This window comes from Zingiber officinale, chromosome 11B (assembly GCF_018446385.1).
Source record: "Zingiber officinale cultivar Zhangliang chromosome 11B, Zo_v1.1, whole genome shotgun sequence".
NCBI classification, from domain to species: Eukaryota; Viridiplantae; Streptophyta; class Magnoliopsida; order Zingiberales; family Zingiberaceae; genus Zingiber; species Zingiber officinale.
Genome location: NC_056007.1, coordinates 62,611,514 through 62,629,595, shown reverse-complemented (window position 1 = coordinate 62,629,595; position 18,082 = coordinate 62,611,514). Strand labels below are relative to the sequence as shown.

At 35.8% G+C, this 18,082-nt stretch overlaps 1 protein-coding gene across 1 annotated transcript; it reads left to right on the top strand.

Annotated features, from left to right (window-relative positions):
* The first annotated feature begins 5,189 nt into the window (after positions 1 to 5,189).
* Positions 5,190 to 17,475, top strand: LOC122033963 (agamous-like MADS-box protein AGL14). Its single transcript, XM_042593105.1, has 6 exons — positions 5,190 to 5,339; positions 6,023 to 6,205; positions 6,740 to 6,853; positions 7,746 to 7,885; positions 17,255 to 17,340; positions 17,399 to 17,475. The coding sequence occupies exons 1-6, from the start codon at positions 5,190 to 5,192 to the stop codon at positions 17,473 to 17,475; spliced, it is 750 nt and encodes a 249-aa protein (XP_042449039.1).
* The last annotated feature ends 607 nt before the right edge of the window (positions 17,476 to 18,082 follow it).

Below are 18,082 nucleotides of genomic sequence, written 5' to 3'. Positions count from 1 at the left end.
GACAACAAGAAATCTGAGTGAAGAAAAATAGTATTGTTCAGTACTACCGAGCTGGGACATCCATACTGAGTGGCCTCCAGAGGGATCTACCTACATATCTCATTATACCTTTTTAGAAGTTTATGTTATTGATAACAGAGCATGTTCAGTAGGGAAATCGTATTTTAGAAGCTTCCAGCCTATCACATTAAAGATTTATGTGTTAGCTTAAAGAAATGTGTTAAAGACACTTTTTGACTTATCTTTTCTTAGGATACTTTGGAAAGCGTCCACACACTTTGAGATGCGTACATAGATGCTACAGTGCCACTATAAAAGGAGGTTTCCATTTACAGGCAGAGGTATACGAAATCTTGTTATTCTACACGCTCTAGCTATAGTTTTTTCTACTGTTCTCCACTAAATTGAAGACTGACTTGAGCGTTGGAGGACCAATGGCAACACCCGTTCTTGGGCCGGTACTAACATTCCCGATTTTATAAGATGGCGAGGAATCTCAATCAAGTCAATCATAGAGCCATGTTTCTAACTTATTATCTTCTCCACTTTTGGACAGGATCAGATTATGTTTTTATCATTCCTAGGCCACATTTGTTGGTTGAGAACTCAAAATAAGGAGTGTCATGTGTACTTTAGTGAACCATCTTGTACTTGAGTTTACCTCATAAAAGAGAAATACACCTAGAGTAGACTAGTCTAGGAAAATTAAGTGTAGATAGACGATGGACTGATTAATTGATTTGATTGTTACACACAAAATAAATAATAAACGTTAGACTCGAATGTGTTCGTGTGCCTAGGTTGATCATGTTAATAATGGTCACAATGAAAATAAAAAATAATATGAAAACGCAAAGGTAATGTGAAGGTATAAAATGATTCAAAGATTTTACTTCTACTTCATGCATCACTTATGATACATTTGGTGCGTCAATATATAGTACAAATCTACAATAAATAATTCCCTTACAAAAGGCAATTGGGCAAATCTCTTATATACCCAATCAACCATTATTTGCATTAAGTTCTTCTGTCTCAAACGACATGAGAACTATTAAACTAAGGGAAAAGGAGATGAACACTTGCTCATAAGAGTTGAGAGAGCTAGTATTTTTGTGCAACCTTGAATGTTCAAAGCTCTTCATGATCTTATACAATAATAGCTCAATGCCTATATCTCCGGTCGAGTGGATTCACTTACAGTCGGTTATTCAAACTTCTAGTCAAATGAAAATCCATCCAATCCAATGTTCTTTCATAGAAATATTTCGTTTGTTTAAACTCTTTTTTGCATGTCTAGTCAACTAACAACTTGAGCAATCATTTTTTACCTGGTCGACACCCCTTCGCGAGCTTGTGGAAAAGTATGAGACCAAGCTAATTGGCAAACAATGACTTTAGTCATACAATATCTCGTCAAAGGCTTCATGACTAGACCATCGGTAGCTTGTCCCTATCTAGCAATCATACATGACGTTGAACAAAAGTAAAAGGCCTAAGATTATATTCACTTTAATTTGTAAACTCTCATAGCTCTCGTGCCTTTAAATATTTTATATATGTGAATCCAACACTTATTGCTCCATGGCTAGTTATAGCTTTTCCAAAGCTCTCACTCCACTACAAGAAAAGATAATATTTTTTATGTGTTATCTATTTGGTTTAAAAAGTATTATTAAAAATACTATTGTAAAAAATTCATTCAAAGACAATGCTAAAAACCGCATTGTTATTTTTTTACAAAAATAATACTTTTGCAACGCTTAAAAAATATTGTCATTTTTTTTACAAAGACAATACTTAAAAGACGTTGTCTTTTTTTATACAAAGACAACACTTTTACAACCGTTAAAAAATATTATATTTTTTTTATAAAGTATTTTTTTAATAGAAAAAAAGTGCTGTCTTTTTTAAAATGTATTTTAGTAAAAAATAAATCTATTTACAAACAAAAAATATGAGCATCCACAAATAGAAAATATGAGTATTACAAATAGAAAATATGAATATTCATAATCTTTTTTTAAAATATAATTATTTAGCATAAGATACAACTTTATACTATTCAAATAAAAAATATATACACATAATCCACAAACTTTGTATCCACGTTAAGTCTATACAAAAGCAAAAACCCTCTTGCATTGAGTTGGAAAATATGAGTACCAATCATATTGCATTTTCTCATAAAATATGAGTATTCTTGGTAAAAAAAAAACCTCATTTTTAGTTTCTTTCCATATTTATCTACGAAAAATAAAATTATTATATTATAATTAAGATGTATAATCAATATATTAAATTCAATGAACAGATTTAAGAAAGATAAATACGCTAACAATAGATGCAACATCTATATATTCAACTCAAGATAATAAGTACATAACTCACATAATTAGGCCAAGCGAGATGAGATTTAAAAAATTGAAGCTGAGCTAAAACAAGATTGGCATAGTTTAATCCATGCCCAACCTTCAGTAAGGTAGAATCAGAAATTAGTATAGAAACCTAAATTTCAACCTTGATAGTTATCGAAAAATTTGAATATTAATTACTAGGTATCATAGAATTTTGAAAATAAGGTGTCTAGTAGAGGCATCATATCAAAAATATTAATGTTTAAACCAGCGTATGTTTTCACAAACATTAAACACTAATGGTAAACACACAAAAAAATTACCCCTAAGACTTGGTTTGTTTCATACAAAATATTATGTCTATGTAAAATATTTTCATAAAAAGCTTTTGTATCCCTTGTTTGGCTGCAGCGAGCAATGGTCTTGGCAAGCAGTCGTGGCTGGATCTCAGCGGGCAACAAGATTGAGGTAGCATAACAGGTCCGATGCAACCACCAACATGTCCTTTTTGTCGGGCAATTTGCGATGAGTGGCAACAAGCAGCAAATGTAAGTTTTGGCAAGAAGTGATCTCAAGGCTAACAACAAGTGACAGTTTCAACAGGCAATAGCAGGCAGACCCTAAAAGTAAGTTGTCTTTCACCGTGAATTCAGTAAACACGTAACCAACAGGATGATAAACCATACTTCACCTAAGGCATATTTGGACTTTCTTAAGTTTTAAATGAGAGTATAGCCTAAAGTATCAAAGAATAAAATGGCACAAGTAGAATTTTCTTGATTTACTTCCCATATTCATCGAAGTCATAGATAAATAATTACTGAAGTAGACGCACATTAAGTAATAGGGTACTATTTTACTTCATCTTATCACTGAAGTCATTGCAAAGAAAAAAGCGAAGTCTTTGACCGGTTCAAGGAGGCAAAACCGGTTCAGAGTTGAACCGATGCTGAAATAAAAAAAAACATCATTTACTTCGTTTGTTTTGTAAAGTGCCGAAGTAATTGATAATATATACACTACAAGAAAAACCCTCATAGACATCGGTGGAACAACAGCGGTTTTAAGTAAAAACCGATGTCTTTGAGTATTTTACACCGGGTTTTTCAAAAATCGGTGTCTATAAGCGCAGATTTTCACTCATAGACATCGGTTTTTAAGCCGATGTCTATGAGCGCCTTTTTTCGTTAATAGACACCGATTTTAACAGCGGTTTTTAAAACCCGGTGTCTATGATAAAATAAAATAATATAATTTTCCCACCAATACTTAGCCGAAATTTGCAACACTTCACTCTTCCCTCTAAACCTAAACCTATATCGCGTCGTCCACCGTATACCGTTTCCTCATCTCCCTCTTCCCCTTCCTAGATCGACGCCCCTTCCTCTCCCAATCAAGATCAACACAGGACGCCCTTGCTTCTCCGTCCAACCACACCGCATCTCCTCCAACTCCTCCCTTTGGGTGAGAAGAGGCTGCCTGTGTGGCTTGGAGTCATCGCCGGGTCGCTAGAAGTCGCCCTCCTCCACTCTTTCTCGATCCCATATCTGGTAACCTCGATTCCTCATCTCCTTCTTCTGATTTGATCCCTCCTTGTCGATCCTTGCGTGGCCAGGACTGATCGGAGTTCCTGTTGGATATTGGAACCTTAATAGACCAATATCGGTTTTGTGGAAAAAATTGGAATGCCATCAATAGATAGAAGTCATAATTGACTTCAAAATTAAAATCTACGTTTCACGTAGATAGATTTAGACTATTAATTTGCTCAAAACCGATTAAAGGTGAATGAGAAATTAATTGTTTAAAGTCGGCCCAAATAAACATTAATTACTCATTAATGATATATAAGGAAATGCATGGGAGAATAGTCCCACATCGGAAATTTTCGATGTACATTCTTTGGTTATTAATGATGCTGTGTTAATGGAGTTAACTCAGAAAAAGACCAGGTGCTCTATTCTCAGGGGCGAGCAGGTGCTCGCACCTATGAGCCCGCCACCCGCCACGTGCGTAATGGGCGTTTTGTAGGCGCACTTTGCACGTATGCATTGAGGAGCTTAAATTTATGCTCCAGATGACATTGCAGTGCCTACGTGGCACTCGGGTGACGTATCAGACTCGTATTTGACATGGCAATGCCTATGTGGCATCTACATGGGCAAGAAGAGATGACTGGATTGTTGATTGGGGCAAACGGATAGCTACCGTTGATCAAAGAGGTGTGATGGATCGCCAGTGATGCGATCTGGAGCGTTGGATCGCGAAGAGTCACGATCTGACCACTTGGGATGAGACTTGATCTGTAGCGTTAGATCGAATGGATCAGTAAATTCAGATCTGATAGCTGATGACAATAGGCGAGATCTGAGGGTCACAACTCTTCAGATCTGATGGATGAGATTAAAGTGGGATATGCTCACCCAAAAGGCATTCAACCTCTTCATTTGGTATAAATAGAACCCTCCAGATGCTGGAAAATTCATTCAAATCATCGAATTCATCTATTCTACTCTCTCTTGAGCATTCATCTCATCTTGTGCATAAAGAGTCCAAATAGCCTACGAGAAGATTCGCTGGTCTCGGAATTCAGAGTGCTACGATTCCGAGACGTTCGTCGTTGTATCTTGGGAACGAATTGCTGCTATCCATTAGCACCGTAGCGGAGCAATATCGTTTACGGAGATAGTGTCGAACACTAGCCTCGACGATCAATATCAGTTTGCGCACTCCGGGAGATACCGGAACCCAACACCTCCTTGCTCGCTAATTTTGCTGCTCGCGGTAGGATTCGGTGCTGCTTCCAGGTGTGTTATCAATTAATCGGTCGACATGGTGAGGGGGAAGATGCAGATGAGGAGGATAGAGAACCTGGCCAACCGGCAGGTGACCTTTTCCAAGCACCGGAGAGGCCTTCTGAAGAAGGCCTTTGAGCTCTCCGTGCTCTGCGATGTCGAGCACCAAATGTCAAGTATTCTCCAAGTACTCCTTATGGTTATCGATTTGTGAACTGGGTAACAAATGTCAAGTATTTTTGTCTTTCATCCGAAATGAAAGTACCAGTGCTTCCATACTTGACCAATTTGAGCTTGATCAGGAGTTAAATGCATATTTTGCATTTTTGTTCGAACTTATTGCTGAAAGGGGACCTTCTTTGGGTTTGAATGTTAACCTTAGCTGATATGATCTGTTTCATGGCCATCTCTTCATTGCCGACTCTGGAAGACTTGGCATTTTGTAAGTAGAAAACGATCTTCCAATTTCTCAGCAAAGTTATGGCTTTCTTATTGTTTGAAATTCTGTGATCTTCTGCAGTGCTCACTCTATTTTCATGATCCTTTTGTTAGAGTGACAAGTGTTTTCAAGGAATAGTAGCAAACATAGAACGCGTCTTAGTGTTTGTGATGCCTATGCAAATTTAAGTAGAAAAAAAATAAACAATTAAACTAAAATGATTTATCTCTTGGTAAATGATCACAGGCTACTGAAGTCATTCTTCATCTTCGACAGTTTCATCTTCTTGATCTCTTGATTGCAAGTATTAATTTGTAATGTGTTTGATGAATTTCCTCAAACACTACCCTGACTTGATTTTATCATTTTTGTTTGCATGATTCTCTTGAGTGGTCAATGCTAGTTACTGTCACTTGTGGTATCAATTCTAGTTTGCTCCTAACACAATTTCATATGTCAATAGTAGTTTTTGTGGTACAGAGGCCTATCCATTTACTGTCGAAAAGATCAGTAAATTGAGAGAGGAAGTGGAGAATGCTAAGAAGGATCAAACTCTTCGAAGTATCTTAGTTTCATCTTCCCGTGACTACTTGATCACAAATGATAGATCTAAGGTGATTCAAATGTACCAGTAGTTGTTTGAGATGTTTAAAGTTTCTGTTAACTGATACACTAAATGTCTCAACATATACTAAATGCTTAATCACTTGTGTCTATAATTATTGTGCATTAGTTAATTTTTTTTACTGATATATGTTGATTTTGATATACGTTTCTGTTTCAAATCTCAAAGGAAAAATAATGGCTTTGTACATCTCATGCAATAGGGATTGTTGCAGTGAGTTCTCTCCAATACTCGCACAAATCTATAAGAAGCTCAAGGAAATTGGAGAGAGCTTTGAGGTTGTGCTAGTGTCCTTGGAAGAGGACGAATCCTATTACGATGAAGCCATAGAAAAGATGCCCTGGCTTGCATTTCTTTTCAATGACAAAAGCTGCGATAAGCTTTTTTGCTATTTTTGTCTCCAGGAATATAAATGCTCTACTGTCATCTTGATTGGATCGGATGGGAAAACTATGAATGTCGATTTAATGAACTTATTAAAGAGTATGAATTTGAGGCATGGGAAGCATTCCCGTTTTCTCAGGAGAAGTTGCATGAGTTGTCAGAAAAAGTAAAGGCCAGACTTGAGTCACAGACACTCGAGTCACTTCTTGTTTCAGATGATCTTGATTATGTTATTGGAAAAAATGGATTGAAGGTATTCAATTTTTTGCTTAACATTTAAACAACTTCCGTATCTTGCATATTTTTTGTTGGAGTACATTTTTCCTTATATTTAATTAATTAGATAGTTGAAACTGGAAGGGTTTAAAGAAAGCTTATTGGTGTGTTATGGAAGAGTCTTGACAAAATGAAATTTCTCAAGTTAATGGGATATTTTACCAGCTCACTGTTGACTCAGTTAGTACCCTCAGTAACACCATGTCAACCTCATGCCAAAGAATTTTGTCCATGGTTCCAATTCCATGTAGAAAATTAAATCATGGGTCATCTCAAAAGGGAATGTGAAGACTATTATAGCTAAGCAAATCATAAGAGAAGAATATATTTTCTGACTATAATAAAAAAAAATACTAAAACTAATGCTTGTCATTGCACCATATGCGTGAAGTTTATTATCTTGCTGTTCTTTTATGAGTGTGTGATCATATTTTTAGTTTGGTATATGAAAAAACTACATGGTTGCATTGCCTATTTTCATATGATTGAATGCATGCCATAAGTTTTTACTTTAAAATTGGAATAATAACTTTTTGCTTACATATGTTTATGGTATTCCCTCTGCATTCATTGTTTATGGTTAAGTTATTTTCAGTTTTTTCTCCTCTATTTCCCAATTAGTCTATGAATTTTGGTTTTTGTCATTTCTCAGTTTTATGTATGAATTAAGCATGTTTAATTGTGAAAAAAAAAAAAAATCCTCTTTTCTTTAGTGTGTTTCTGTTATTCAAGAGCCAAGTATATATTGTCTTTATTAGTGATGTGAGGGTATGTAGACAAGAGGAACATGTATTCTTCAATTTTATTTTAGCATGCATTTGGTCGAAAAGTATTGTGACATTGTTAAATTATTACATAATTTATTGCAGAATGTTCACCATGCTGGTCAACCAATGCCTAGTGAGGAGCAAGAAGATATAGTCATAACCAGTATCCAGAATAACCTATTAAATATGAAGTGCCCTTTGACAGGAAAGCCTGTTACAGAATTGCAAAGTCTTGTCCGCTGGTAAAGTAGTGCTTCACTCTTTACCAAAGTTTTGTAGTTATGTTTTTATCCAATATAAATTAAAATTCCCTAATTTTTTGTTTGTTAGTAATGAAAGATGAAAACATAATGGTCAAGTGAGATTATTTCATATGTACAAAGCCATTTTTTTTCTTTGTGAATGAACAAATATTAAACGGTTCACAAGTTAACTAAAACCAACTATTTTAAGTGAACTTCTTTCTTAAAATGCAGAGGTTGGTTTCCTTGGAAATCATGTTCCTTCTTGAACCATATTTAATTTGTCATGAGTCCTTATTTGATTAGTTGCGAACTATGAATTTGTATGCTTTGTAGAATGCAATGTGAGATATGTTAATGTCGTAGACAACATTCCATAACTTTCTACTTATATTTCATTCTAACAACTCAAAAAAACCTTTTAACAGATTTTGATTCAATTGTTCATGTTCCTTGAACAATACTTAATGTATATTTATTTATCAAGTGATGAAGAAGCTTATGACCAATCTGTTTCACATATTTTTGTTGGTGCGGGTAGCACTAATGGTCTAACCCAGGTTTTGATGAATGACAAATAGGTTAAGTTAGTTGTGTTGTTGTCTGACACTTTGATCAAGTGTGCAGGAAAAGTCCAGCTAGGTCGACGGGCTGACCGGATAGCTGGCGAGAAGTCCAAGCGGGTCGACGGGCTGACCGGACGCTTTGCAAGAAGTCCAGCTAGGTCGACGGGCTGACCGGATAGCTAGCGAGAAGTCCAAGCGGGTCGAAGGGCTGACCGGACGCTTGGCGAGAAGTCCAGACGGGTCGACGGGCTGACCAGACGTCTGGCAGGTAAGTGAGGTAAGTCACTGGAGGGGAGTGACTGTGAGGACGCGTTCCCAGGAAGGGGACATTAGGCGTCGATCCGGCTTAGATCCATTTCGGATGTCTAAGTCGAGATCGTGACTAGATTCCGGTCTCGGAAAGACGGAATCTAAGTCATACTCTCTTTATCTATTGAAACTTTAACTGTGCTAACCATTTGTTTAACAGGATATATATTTGCCTCGGACTAACCTTGTTTTGCGGGAAAAGGAGTCTTCTGGAACAGAAGGATCCGGCGCCAAGGCGGAATTTTATCCAGACGACTCGTCGCTACGTGGAGCATCTTGATTTGAGATGTCACTCCGTGCGCCAGAAGGGATCCGGCGCATATAAAAGAAGCCCCCGGGAGCTTGAATTAACTTCTGACTAAGAACTCTTACGATCTTGCGCTCGGCGTTCAAGTGCGGCGTCAACAACGCTCGACAAAGTGCTCTTCGGTTTTGCTTAATTTTCTCTTTGTCGGTATTGCTTTATTATTACTAGCATCTCCGGTACTTTTTCTGTAATCATATTTCGACTTGCTAGTGATTGCCCAACGAAAGTGGTCAAGGACCACGGGCCTTGAGTAGGAGTCGTCACAGGCTCGAACGAAGTAAAAATATTTGTGTCTACTTTATCTTTTTCCATTGCATTTATACTCGTCTTTTTGAATCGATATTCACCCCCTCTATCGAATCTAACGGTCCTACAAGTGGTATCGAGTCAGGTTCGCTCTGATGGTGCAACCAATCAGACAGGGGGTGAATTTTTTAATTAATTTTAAAACTGGTGTTTCGTTAACTTAATATTTCACTAATCAATTTAAATTAGTTCAACACGAACTTAGATTTCTTTTTCTATCTTTTCTTCCCGACTACTAATCCAAGACCAAGTCTTGGGATATTTTTGGTTATTTACCTGTACACGAATGTCCCAACAAGAAGGATTCAGCAGTCGACATCCACTCTTCAACGGGGACGACTTCCTTTCTGGAAGAAGCGCATGGAGGTCTACCTCAAAACAGACTTCGACCAGTGGATGAGTATTACGAAACCTTACAAAATTCCAGTGGACAACGCCGGAAATCTAGTGGATCCTGAAGACTGGACAGCAGATCTCAAGAAAAAAGCATCAACAGAAAATAAAGCGATCAACACTCTACAGTGTGGATTGACAAGAGAAGAACTGAACAGTCCACACAAAAACGCTAAAGAGCTATGGGACAAGCTGATCGAACTGCACGAGGGAATGAGCGACGCTAAGGTAACAAAACGAGACCTGCTTCTAAACAAAATTTTTAATATAAAAATGCAGGAAGGAGAAACAGCGAATCAACTACACGCGAGGATCAAGGACATCCTCAACGGGCTTCATGCAATAGGCCATCAAATGGAGAACAGAGACTTAATAAGGTACGCTCTAAACGCTTTTCCACGTAATAGTTTGTGGGCATCAATAGTGGATGCCTACAAAATTTCTAAGAATCTCTCTAACTTAAAATTAGACGAGCTGTTTTGTGAATTAGAATTACACGAACAAACTAATGCTGGAGCCGAGAAAGGTATAGCACTATTTGCAGGTTCCTCCAAAGAAAAGAAAGGCAAGCCTGAACTTGAAGAAGACTCCGACCAAGACTCCGAAAACGAAGAACACCTGGTGAACTTGGTAAGAAAAATGTTCACCAGGAAAAAGAGGAGCTTCAGCAAAAAGGATCTTCAAAAGATCAGCTCTCCTTCAGAACAAAAGAACGTGACTTGCTACGGCTGCAACAAAAAGGGACATTACAAGAACGAATGTCCAAAACTAAAGTTCGACAAACCAAAGCCAACCAAAAAGAAGGCACTCAAAGCAACGTGGGACGACTCATCGGACGAATCGGAGAAAGAAGAGCAGAAACATCAAAGCTACCTCGCACTGATGGCCCGCGAAGCCGAAACAGATAACGAGTCGGAAGATGACGACGGGTCTGAACCCGAAACAAGCCACGAGTCCGTACTCGTTTCCGAAAGCCCGAATGAGGTATACTTTAATTTAAACAAAATTTTTTTTAGAATTATTTCCTGTCTAAATAGTAAATTAACTAAATTAGAAAATGAAAACAAATCACTTCTTGAGGAAAATCAAAACCTCAAGGAACAATTAAAGAATTCAAATCCAACTCAAGATCTAACACTTGAGGAGGAGAATGTATCATTAAAAAATGAAATAAACAACTTAAAAGAGATGTTAGAAAAATTTACAACAAGATCAAAAAATTTAGATTTAATCCTAAATAATCAAAAAGCATGTTATAATAAAACCGGACTAGGATATAAGTCGAATTCAAATAAAACCTTCAAATCATTAATAACCCAATACAAGTCAACCAATCTAGCTTGGGTTCCGAAAGCGTGTCTGACCACGCAAGTAGGACTTAATCAATATTATATACCTAAAGAAAAAATACATTATATAAAATTAAATAAACCAAACCAAAATCCAAAATACAAACCTAAATCAAATTCAAAATCTAAACAGAATTATCACCAAGTTAACTATAACTATAAAAAGAATCGACACAAGCCTAAAATCAAAACTTAAATTAATGACCAATAATTCAGGAGGAGGCTCCAGAATAGCTGGCACCTCCAAAACTAACTTACCCGATAGGGTAACCCAAAATTTACCAACCCAGCAGGGTAATTAGGATTAGTTAAAAAGAGACCAAGTTTAACTTGAAACATGGTATTGGTGAAATTTTTGGATGATAGTACGTTAGGGAAACTTGGGCATCACATGTCTAGAAAGATATGGTTTCGATCTGGTGCATTTGGCCAAGTGGAACTGACCGAAGCTACCCTTAAACGAATCCTAACCAGTTAGACCAAGATGTAGTACTAAGTTCCGTGGATAGGACTATTCGGAAAACCTCGAAAGGTTGGTTACTTCTAATGATGTCCTTGTGACTCACCAAGCTTAGAAGTTTATCCGAAGAATGCCTATTTGTGGAAACCAAAGCTAAGTCTGAATCTAACACTAGTTAAACCAAAACTCTGTAATCAAACCAATTTCATCTCATAAAATCATAGGATTCCCTGATTGATAATATAGATCGGGTGAGATGAATAAGGCTTAAAAATTAATTTTAAAATTTTAATTTTAAACTTAAAAAAAATTATTTTCAAATTTTTTTTAATTAATTTCAAAATTTTAATTTTAAAACTTAAATTAATCTCAAAATTTAATTTTAAACTTAAAAAATTAATTTTAAAATTTAATTTTAAACTTAAAAAATTAATTTTAAAATTTAATTTTAAACTTAAAAAATTAACTTCAAAATTTTAATTTTTAAAACTTAAATTAATTTCAATATTTTAATTTTAAAACTTAAATTAATTTCAAAATTTAATTTTAAACTTAAAAAATTAATTTTAAAAATTTAATTTTAAACTTAAAAAATTAACTTCAAAATTTTAATTTTTAAAACTTAAATTAATTTCAATATTTTAATTTTAAAACTTAAATTAATTTCAATATTTTAATTTTAAAACTTAAATTAATTTCAAAATTTAATTTTAAACTTAAAAAATTAATTTTAAAAATTTAATTTTAAACTTAAAAAATTAACTTCAAAATTTTAATTGTTAAAACTTAAATTAATTTCAACATTTTAATTTTTAAAACTTAAATTAATTTCAAAATTTAATTTTAAAGTTAAAAAAAATTTAACTTCAAAATTTTAATTTTAAAACTTAAATTAATTTCAAAATTTAATTTTAAACTTAAAAAATTAATTTTAAAATTTTAAACTTAAAAAATTAACTTCAAAATTTTAAAACTTAAATTAATTTTAAAACTTAAATTAATTTCAAAATTTAATTTTAAACTTAAAATTTAACTTCAAAATTTTTAATTTCAAAATTTAAATTTTAAAACTTAAATTAATTTCAAAATTTAATTTTAAACTTAAAAAATTAATTTTAAAAATTTAATTTTAAACTTAAAAAATTAACTTCAAAATTTTAATTGTTAAAACTTAAATTAATTTCAACATTTTATGTTTAAAACTTAAATTAATTTCAAAATTTAATTTTAAACTTAAAAAATTAACTTCAAAATTTTAATTGTTAAAACTTAAATTAATTTCAACATTTTAATTTTTAAAACTTAAATTAATTTCAAAATTTAATTTTAAACTTAAAAAATTTAACTTCAAAATTTTAATTTTAAAACTTAAATTCAATTTTAAACTTAAAAAAGTTAACTTCCAAATTTTAATTTTAAAACTTAAATTAATTTCAAAATCTTAATTTTAAAACTTAAATTAATTTCAAAATTTTAAACTTAAAAAAAAAAATTTCTCAAAATTTTAAACACTAAAAAAAAAAAAAAAAAAAGTCAAAAACCAGGGGCGGGCACCCCTGGTATTCTCCTCGGTGGCGCCCGGAAGGGGTGCCGGGCGCCCCGCCCCAGCAACCCCGGGCGCCCAGAAGGGATCCGGGCGCCCGGAGTTCCCTATAAATAAGGGGCAGCAGGCGCCCCCAACCTCTGCCCCACTCATTCTCACTTTTGCCAAGGTTCACTTTGAACCTCAGTGCGAAAGTACTCTAAATCAAAATTTTCTTGCGGTGAAGACGCTGTTGCGATTCAACCGAGGTCGTCAAATCTATATTTTTTGATGGCTCCTCGGTAAAAAAAATTCTTCCCCTCTCTAAAATTATATTTTTTATCTTCTCAATTTTTTTTTGAATATTCTTTTATTTATATACAGTAGGAAACGAACAAATACTGGTGCTGGACCCTCCAATGCTAGTACAGACCCTAGGTTTCCCACAGACGAACTTAGGGTTAAATTTGAGTCCACCATTTATAAGGCCATTAGGACTACCTGCATAGATAGATCGTTCTTCCTAAGGTCATGCCCCTCTGCTTTAGAGGTTATAGGTCACTATAATTTAAGGAACCTTGTCGAATGTACCAGTCCAATAAACATAAGTCTGTGTGCCGAATTTTGCAATAACCTAGTAAAAGTAGACGATTTCACCTATACCACTAGGGCAGCGGGCACTGATATCGTATTTTCCCCTACGACTATCCGAGACTTTTTAGAGTTGCGTCCATCTACTTGCTCCTTTTTGTGCTATCCTCCGAGGGATCTACCGTTCGAAGATCCCTACTCACATATTACTCTCGATACGATGTATTCGTATTTTTTGAGGAAGAGAGAGATCCCACTGTGACACAGTTTAGGTCGATAGAACTTGAGTCCAGGACTACGCTCTTTATAGGGTTGTAGTTCTTTGCATTTTACCACTGACTACTCGGGACATCGCTGTGATGCGCCCATTCCATTCGTTCTTACTTTATGCCCTGATTCATAGGTTAGAAATTGACATCAGCCTACATATCTTCTCCACCATCATCTACTCAGCCGGATTCGTGACTGACAGTCGAGTCCATATGCCATTTGGTCACATTCTGACAGCCTATATGTCCTCGTTGCACATTGATGTCACTAGAGGAGACGTTGCCCATATGACCGAGTTCGATGTTATATCCTCTGAACTTTTCCCTAGCCGACAGATAGATAGAAATGACGGGACTATGTCTTGGCGGAGGGGGCACAGCACCAGCAGGCAGGTGGACGAGTTCATGCTCGCACTATTTCCGGAGGAAGCCGCACCGGCTCCACCACCACCCCCAGCTCGAGCACCACGACACGGTCCCCGCACTCTAGCCGACCGTATGACCGGACTAGAGAGAGCTATGGCGAGTCTCCAGCAGGAGAACTCTGATTTTCATCGGGACATACGACGAGAGGTTGCCGAGTTACGAGCTGCCGGGGACACCCGACACACTGAGCTGATGGCACTTCTTCGATCCTTGGGATCTGGACCACCCCCTTCATCATCTCAGTAGCTTTAGTGATGACCTACTTCTGTAGCTACACTACTTGTAAAATATTGTGGATTTATCTAGTAGCATTTCAACCTTACACTGAATATGTTCTATCTTAATAGACTAGGATCTTTCAAAAATACTTTCAAAATTGATTTCACCAACTTATAGGCTAAACTTGTTTGTTTTCAAACTTTCCATTTTTAGACTTTCGAAAACAGTTTTGGCCTTAGACTAGTTTTACATCCTTAGAAAGCATGTACCCATAGGACTAGTTTTTTGAGCATCTCACCAACACCTTAGGTTTACCTTGCTTGTGTTTGATAAACATAGAAAGGGTGAGATGCATAGGCCAACTGTCTAGACTTAAGATGCTTATTTCAGTGCATCAGCATAAGTCTGGACGTTAAATACAATTCAGATATTAATCAGATTAAAGTTCATCAGTCAAGTCAAACACTGACTGATTATAATTAACTTAATCTGACTAACCAAGTGAAAGCTACTATCTTTTGATAGTTAGTTAGTACCTAATTGGTTAGACAGCTGGTTAAAGTTAAGTATCAAATTCAGGGGGAGAAATAAAACTACTTTAGTTTTCCAAATTGAATTTTAAACTTAATTTTGAAAATCAAAGTTTAAAAACAACTTGTTTAAAATTGTGAAATTTTTTTACAAAAATTTGAAAGTTTGAAAGGTTTTGAATCTATACTTTTAAACTTTGAAAATTTGATTTTGAAAAATAAATTTTACGAAAACATTCTAAAAATATGATCTTACTTTTACCAAACTCCTTTGAAAACTAAAAGTAAAGATTTAAATTTAATTTAACTTTACTTTGAAAATTGTCCTGAATCTAGTTCTTAAAATTTGATTTTACTTAATTTTGACATTTTGATTTGAAAACTCATTTTCCTTGATTTTGAAAATTGAATCTTTTACAAACTTAGTATTGAAAAATAAATTTCAATTAGTTTTGAACAATAGATTTTTTTTCAAACTTAGTTTTGGAATTTTGGTTTTGAAAACTTCTGTTTGAAAAGCGTTTCAAAGTTGAAACTTGTTTTGAATATTTAATTTAGACCTTATACACTTATGTTTGAAAATTAAAACTTAGCAATTTTTCTAAACGCTAAAAGCTACTGCTTTATACAAGTTTTCAAAACTTTATACTCCCCCAAGTCAACTTGATCTTTTCTTGGGTTTAAAAATTGTACTTTTTTTCCTTGAATTCTGAACCAAACTCAGTTATTTTTTAAGATTAAGTGTTATTGTTTTCAGTAACTCTACACTATGATTGTTTCCCTTGTTTTTTTTTTATGAATGCCAAAGGGGGAGGAGGGTTAGGTGGTTAAGTTAGCTAAACCAATTTGAAAACACAAACTAACTTTAAAACCACACAAATGCATGTTGTTTCGTACATATGCTTTCACTAACTTAACCAGGTTGTCATTCCATCAAAAAGGGGGAGATTGTTGGTGCGGGTAGCACTAACGGTCTAACCCAGGTTTTGATGAATGACAAATAGGTTAAGTTAGTTGTGTTGTTGTCTGACACTTTGATCAAGTGTGCAGGAAAAGTCCAGCTAGGTCGACGGGCTGACCGGATAGCTGGCGAGAAGTCCAAGCGGGTCGACGGGCTGACCAGACGCTTGGCAAGAAGTCCAGCTAGGTCGACGGGCTGACCGGATAGCTGGCGAGAAGTCCAAGCGGGTCGACGGGCTGACCGGACGCTTGGCGAGAAGTCCAGACGGGTCGACGGGCTGACCGGACGTCTGGCAGGTAAGTGAGGTAAGTCACTGGAGGGGAGTGACTGCGAGGACGCGTTCCCAGGAAGGGAACATTAGGCGTCGATCCGGCTTAGATCCATTTCGGATATCTAAGTCGAGATCGTGACTAGATTCCGGTCTCGGAAAGACGGAATCTAAGTCATACTTTTTCTGTTAATTCACTGTGCTAACAATCTGTGTTGTAGGATATATTTTGCCTCGGACTAACCTTGTTTTGCAGGAGAAGGAATCTCTGGAAAAAGGTGGTCCGGGCGCCCGGAGGGGATCCGGGCGCCCGGAGGCAAGTTTTATCCTCTGCGTCGCCTCGCCACGTGGAGCATCCTGACTGGACTTGCCACGTCGCACCAGGGCGCCCGGAAGGGATCCAGGCGCCCGGAGCAGCATATAAAAGAAGCTCCAGACAGGAGCTTTAGAATTAACTTTGACTGAGAACTCTTCTGCTGATCTTGCTGCTCGACGTTCAAGTGCGACGTCAACAACGCTCCGACAAAAGTGCTCTTCCGGTTTTTGCTTAATTTTCTCTTTGTCGGTATTGCTTTATTATTACTATCATCTCCTGTACTTTTTCTGTAATCATATTTCGACTTGCTAGTGATTGCCCAACGAAAGTGGTCAAGGACCACGCGCCTTCGAGTAGGAGTCGTCACAGGCTCCGAACGAAGTAAAAATATTTGTGTCTACTTTATCTTTTTCCGCTGCGTTTATACTCATCTTTTTCGAATCGATATTCACCCCCCCCCCCCTCTATCGAATCTAACGGTCCTACAATTTTTTTGTTTCCCAAGCAAAAGGTATGTTATTATTATTATTAAAGTCATAAACCGTGTTCTTTCTATCTGTTGTTCTTCATCAAGCAGGATGGACTGCAAGCATATTTATGAGAAGGAACCAGTAATCCACTACATAAGCACAAAGAAATCACATCCTCGATGCCCAGTTACTGGTAAGTGCCCTATCTATTACAGTTGAACTTTCGTTGTTGATCTTTTTGCTCATTACAGCTACATCCTATCAGGTTGCCCAAAAATTCTCCAAGTTGGACGGATTGTATGCGACGCTTGCTTATAATAGAAATTGATGAAATGCGTTTGACATCAGCTACAAATATAATTCAACAATGGTAGAAGATTTTTACTGAAGTTGATTGAAAATGGCAACATTGCTCCCTGCAACTGTAAACTTGATATAATTTTTCAAGGTGATTTAGCCCCTGTCGTTGATTTGTCATCAGCCAATGCGATTTAGGCATCATAGTTAATTATCTTTTGATGTTGTAAGAGGAATATTTATGTAATTTGTGGATACAGACTTGATGTGTACAATATCTATTATCTTTTTATATTGTAAGAATAATATTATGTATTGGTAACATGGATATTTACTTGGTGTGTTTAGATACACCGATGTATAATAATATTAACTAAATTTTGTACTATTAAAATGTTGTATAATATCGATTTTTCACTATTTCAGAAATCGAATCGGCGTCGTTAAACAATATTGATATTACATTGGTTTTCCACTGCTGCCAAAACTGGTGTTATTAACATATAATATTACATCGGTTTTACACCGTTGATGAAACGGTGTCGTTAAGTGATGTACACCGGTTAATAACCGATTCAAACACCGGTGTTATTAAGTGATACTACACCGGTTTTAACCCGATGTCTAAAATGACAGAC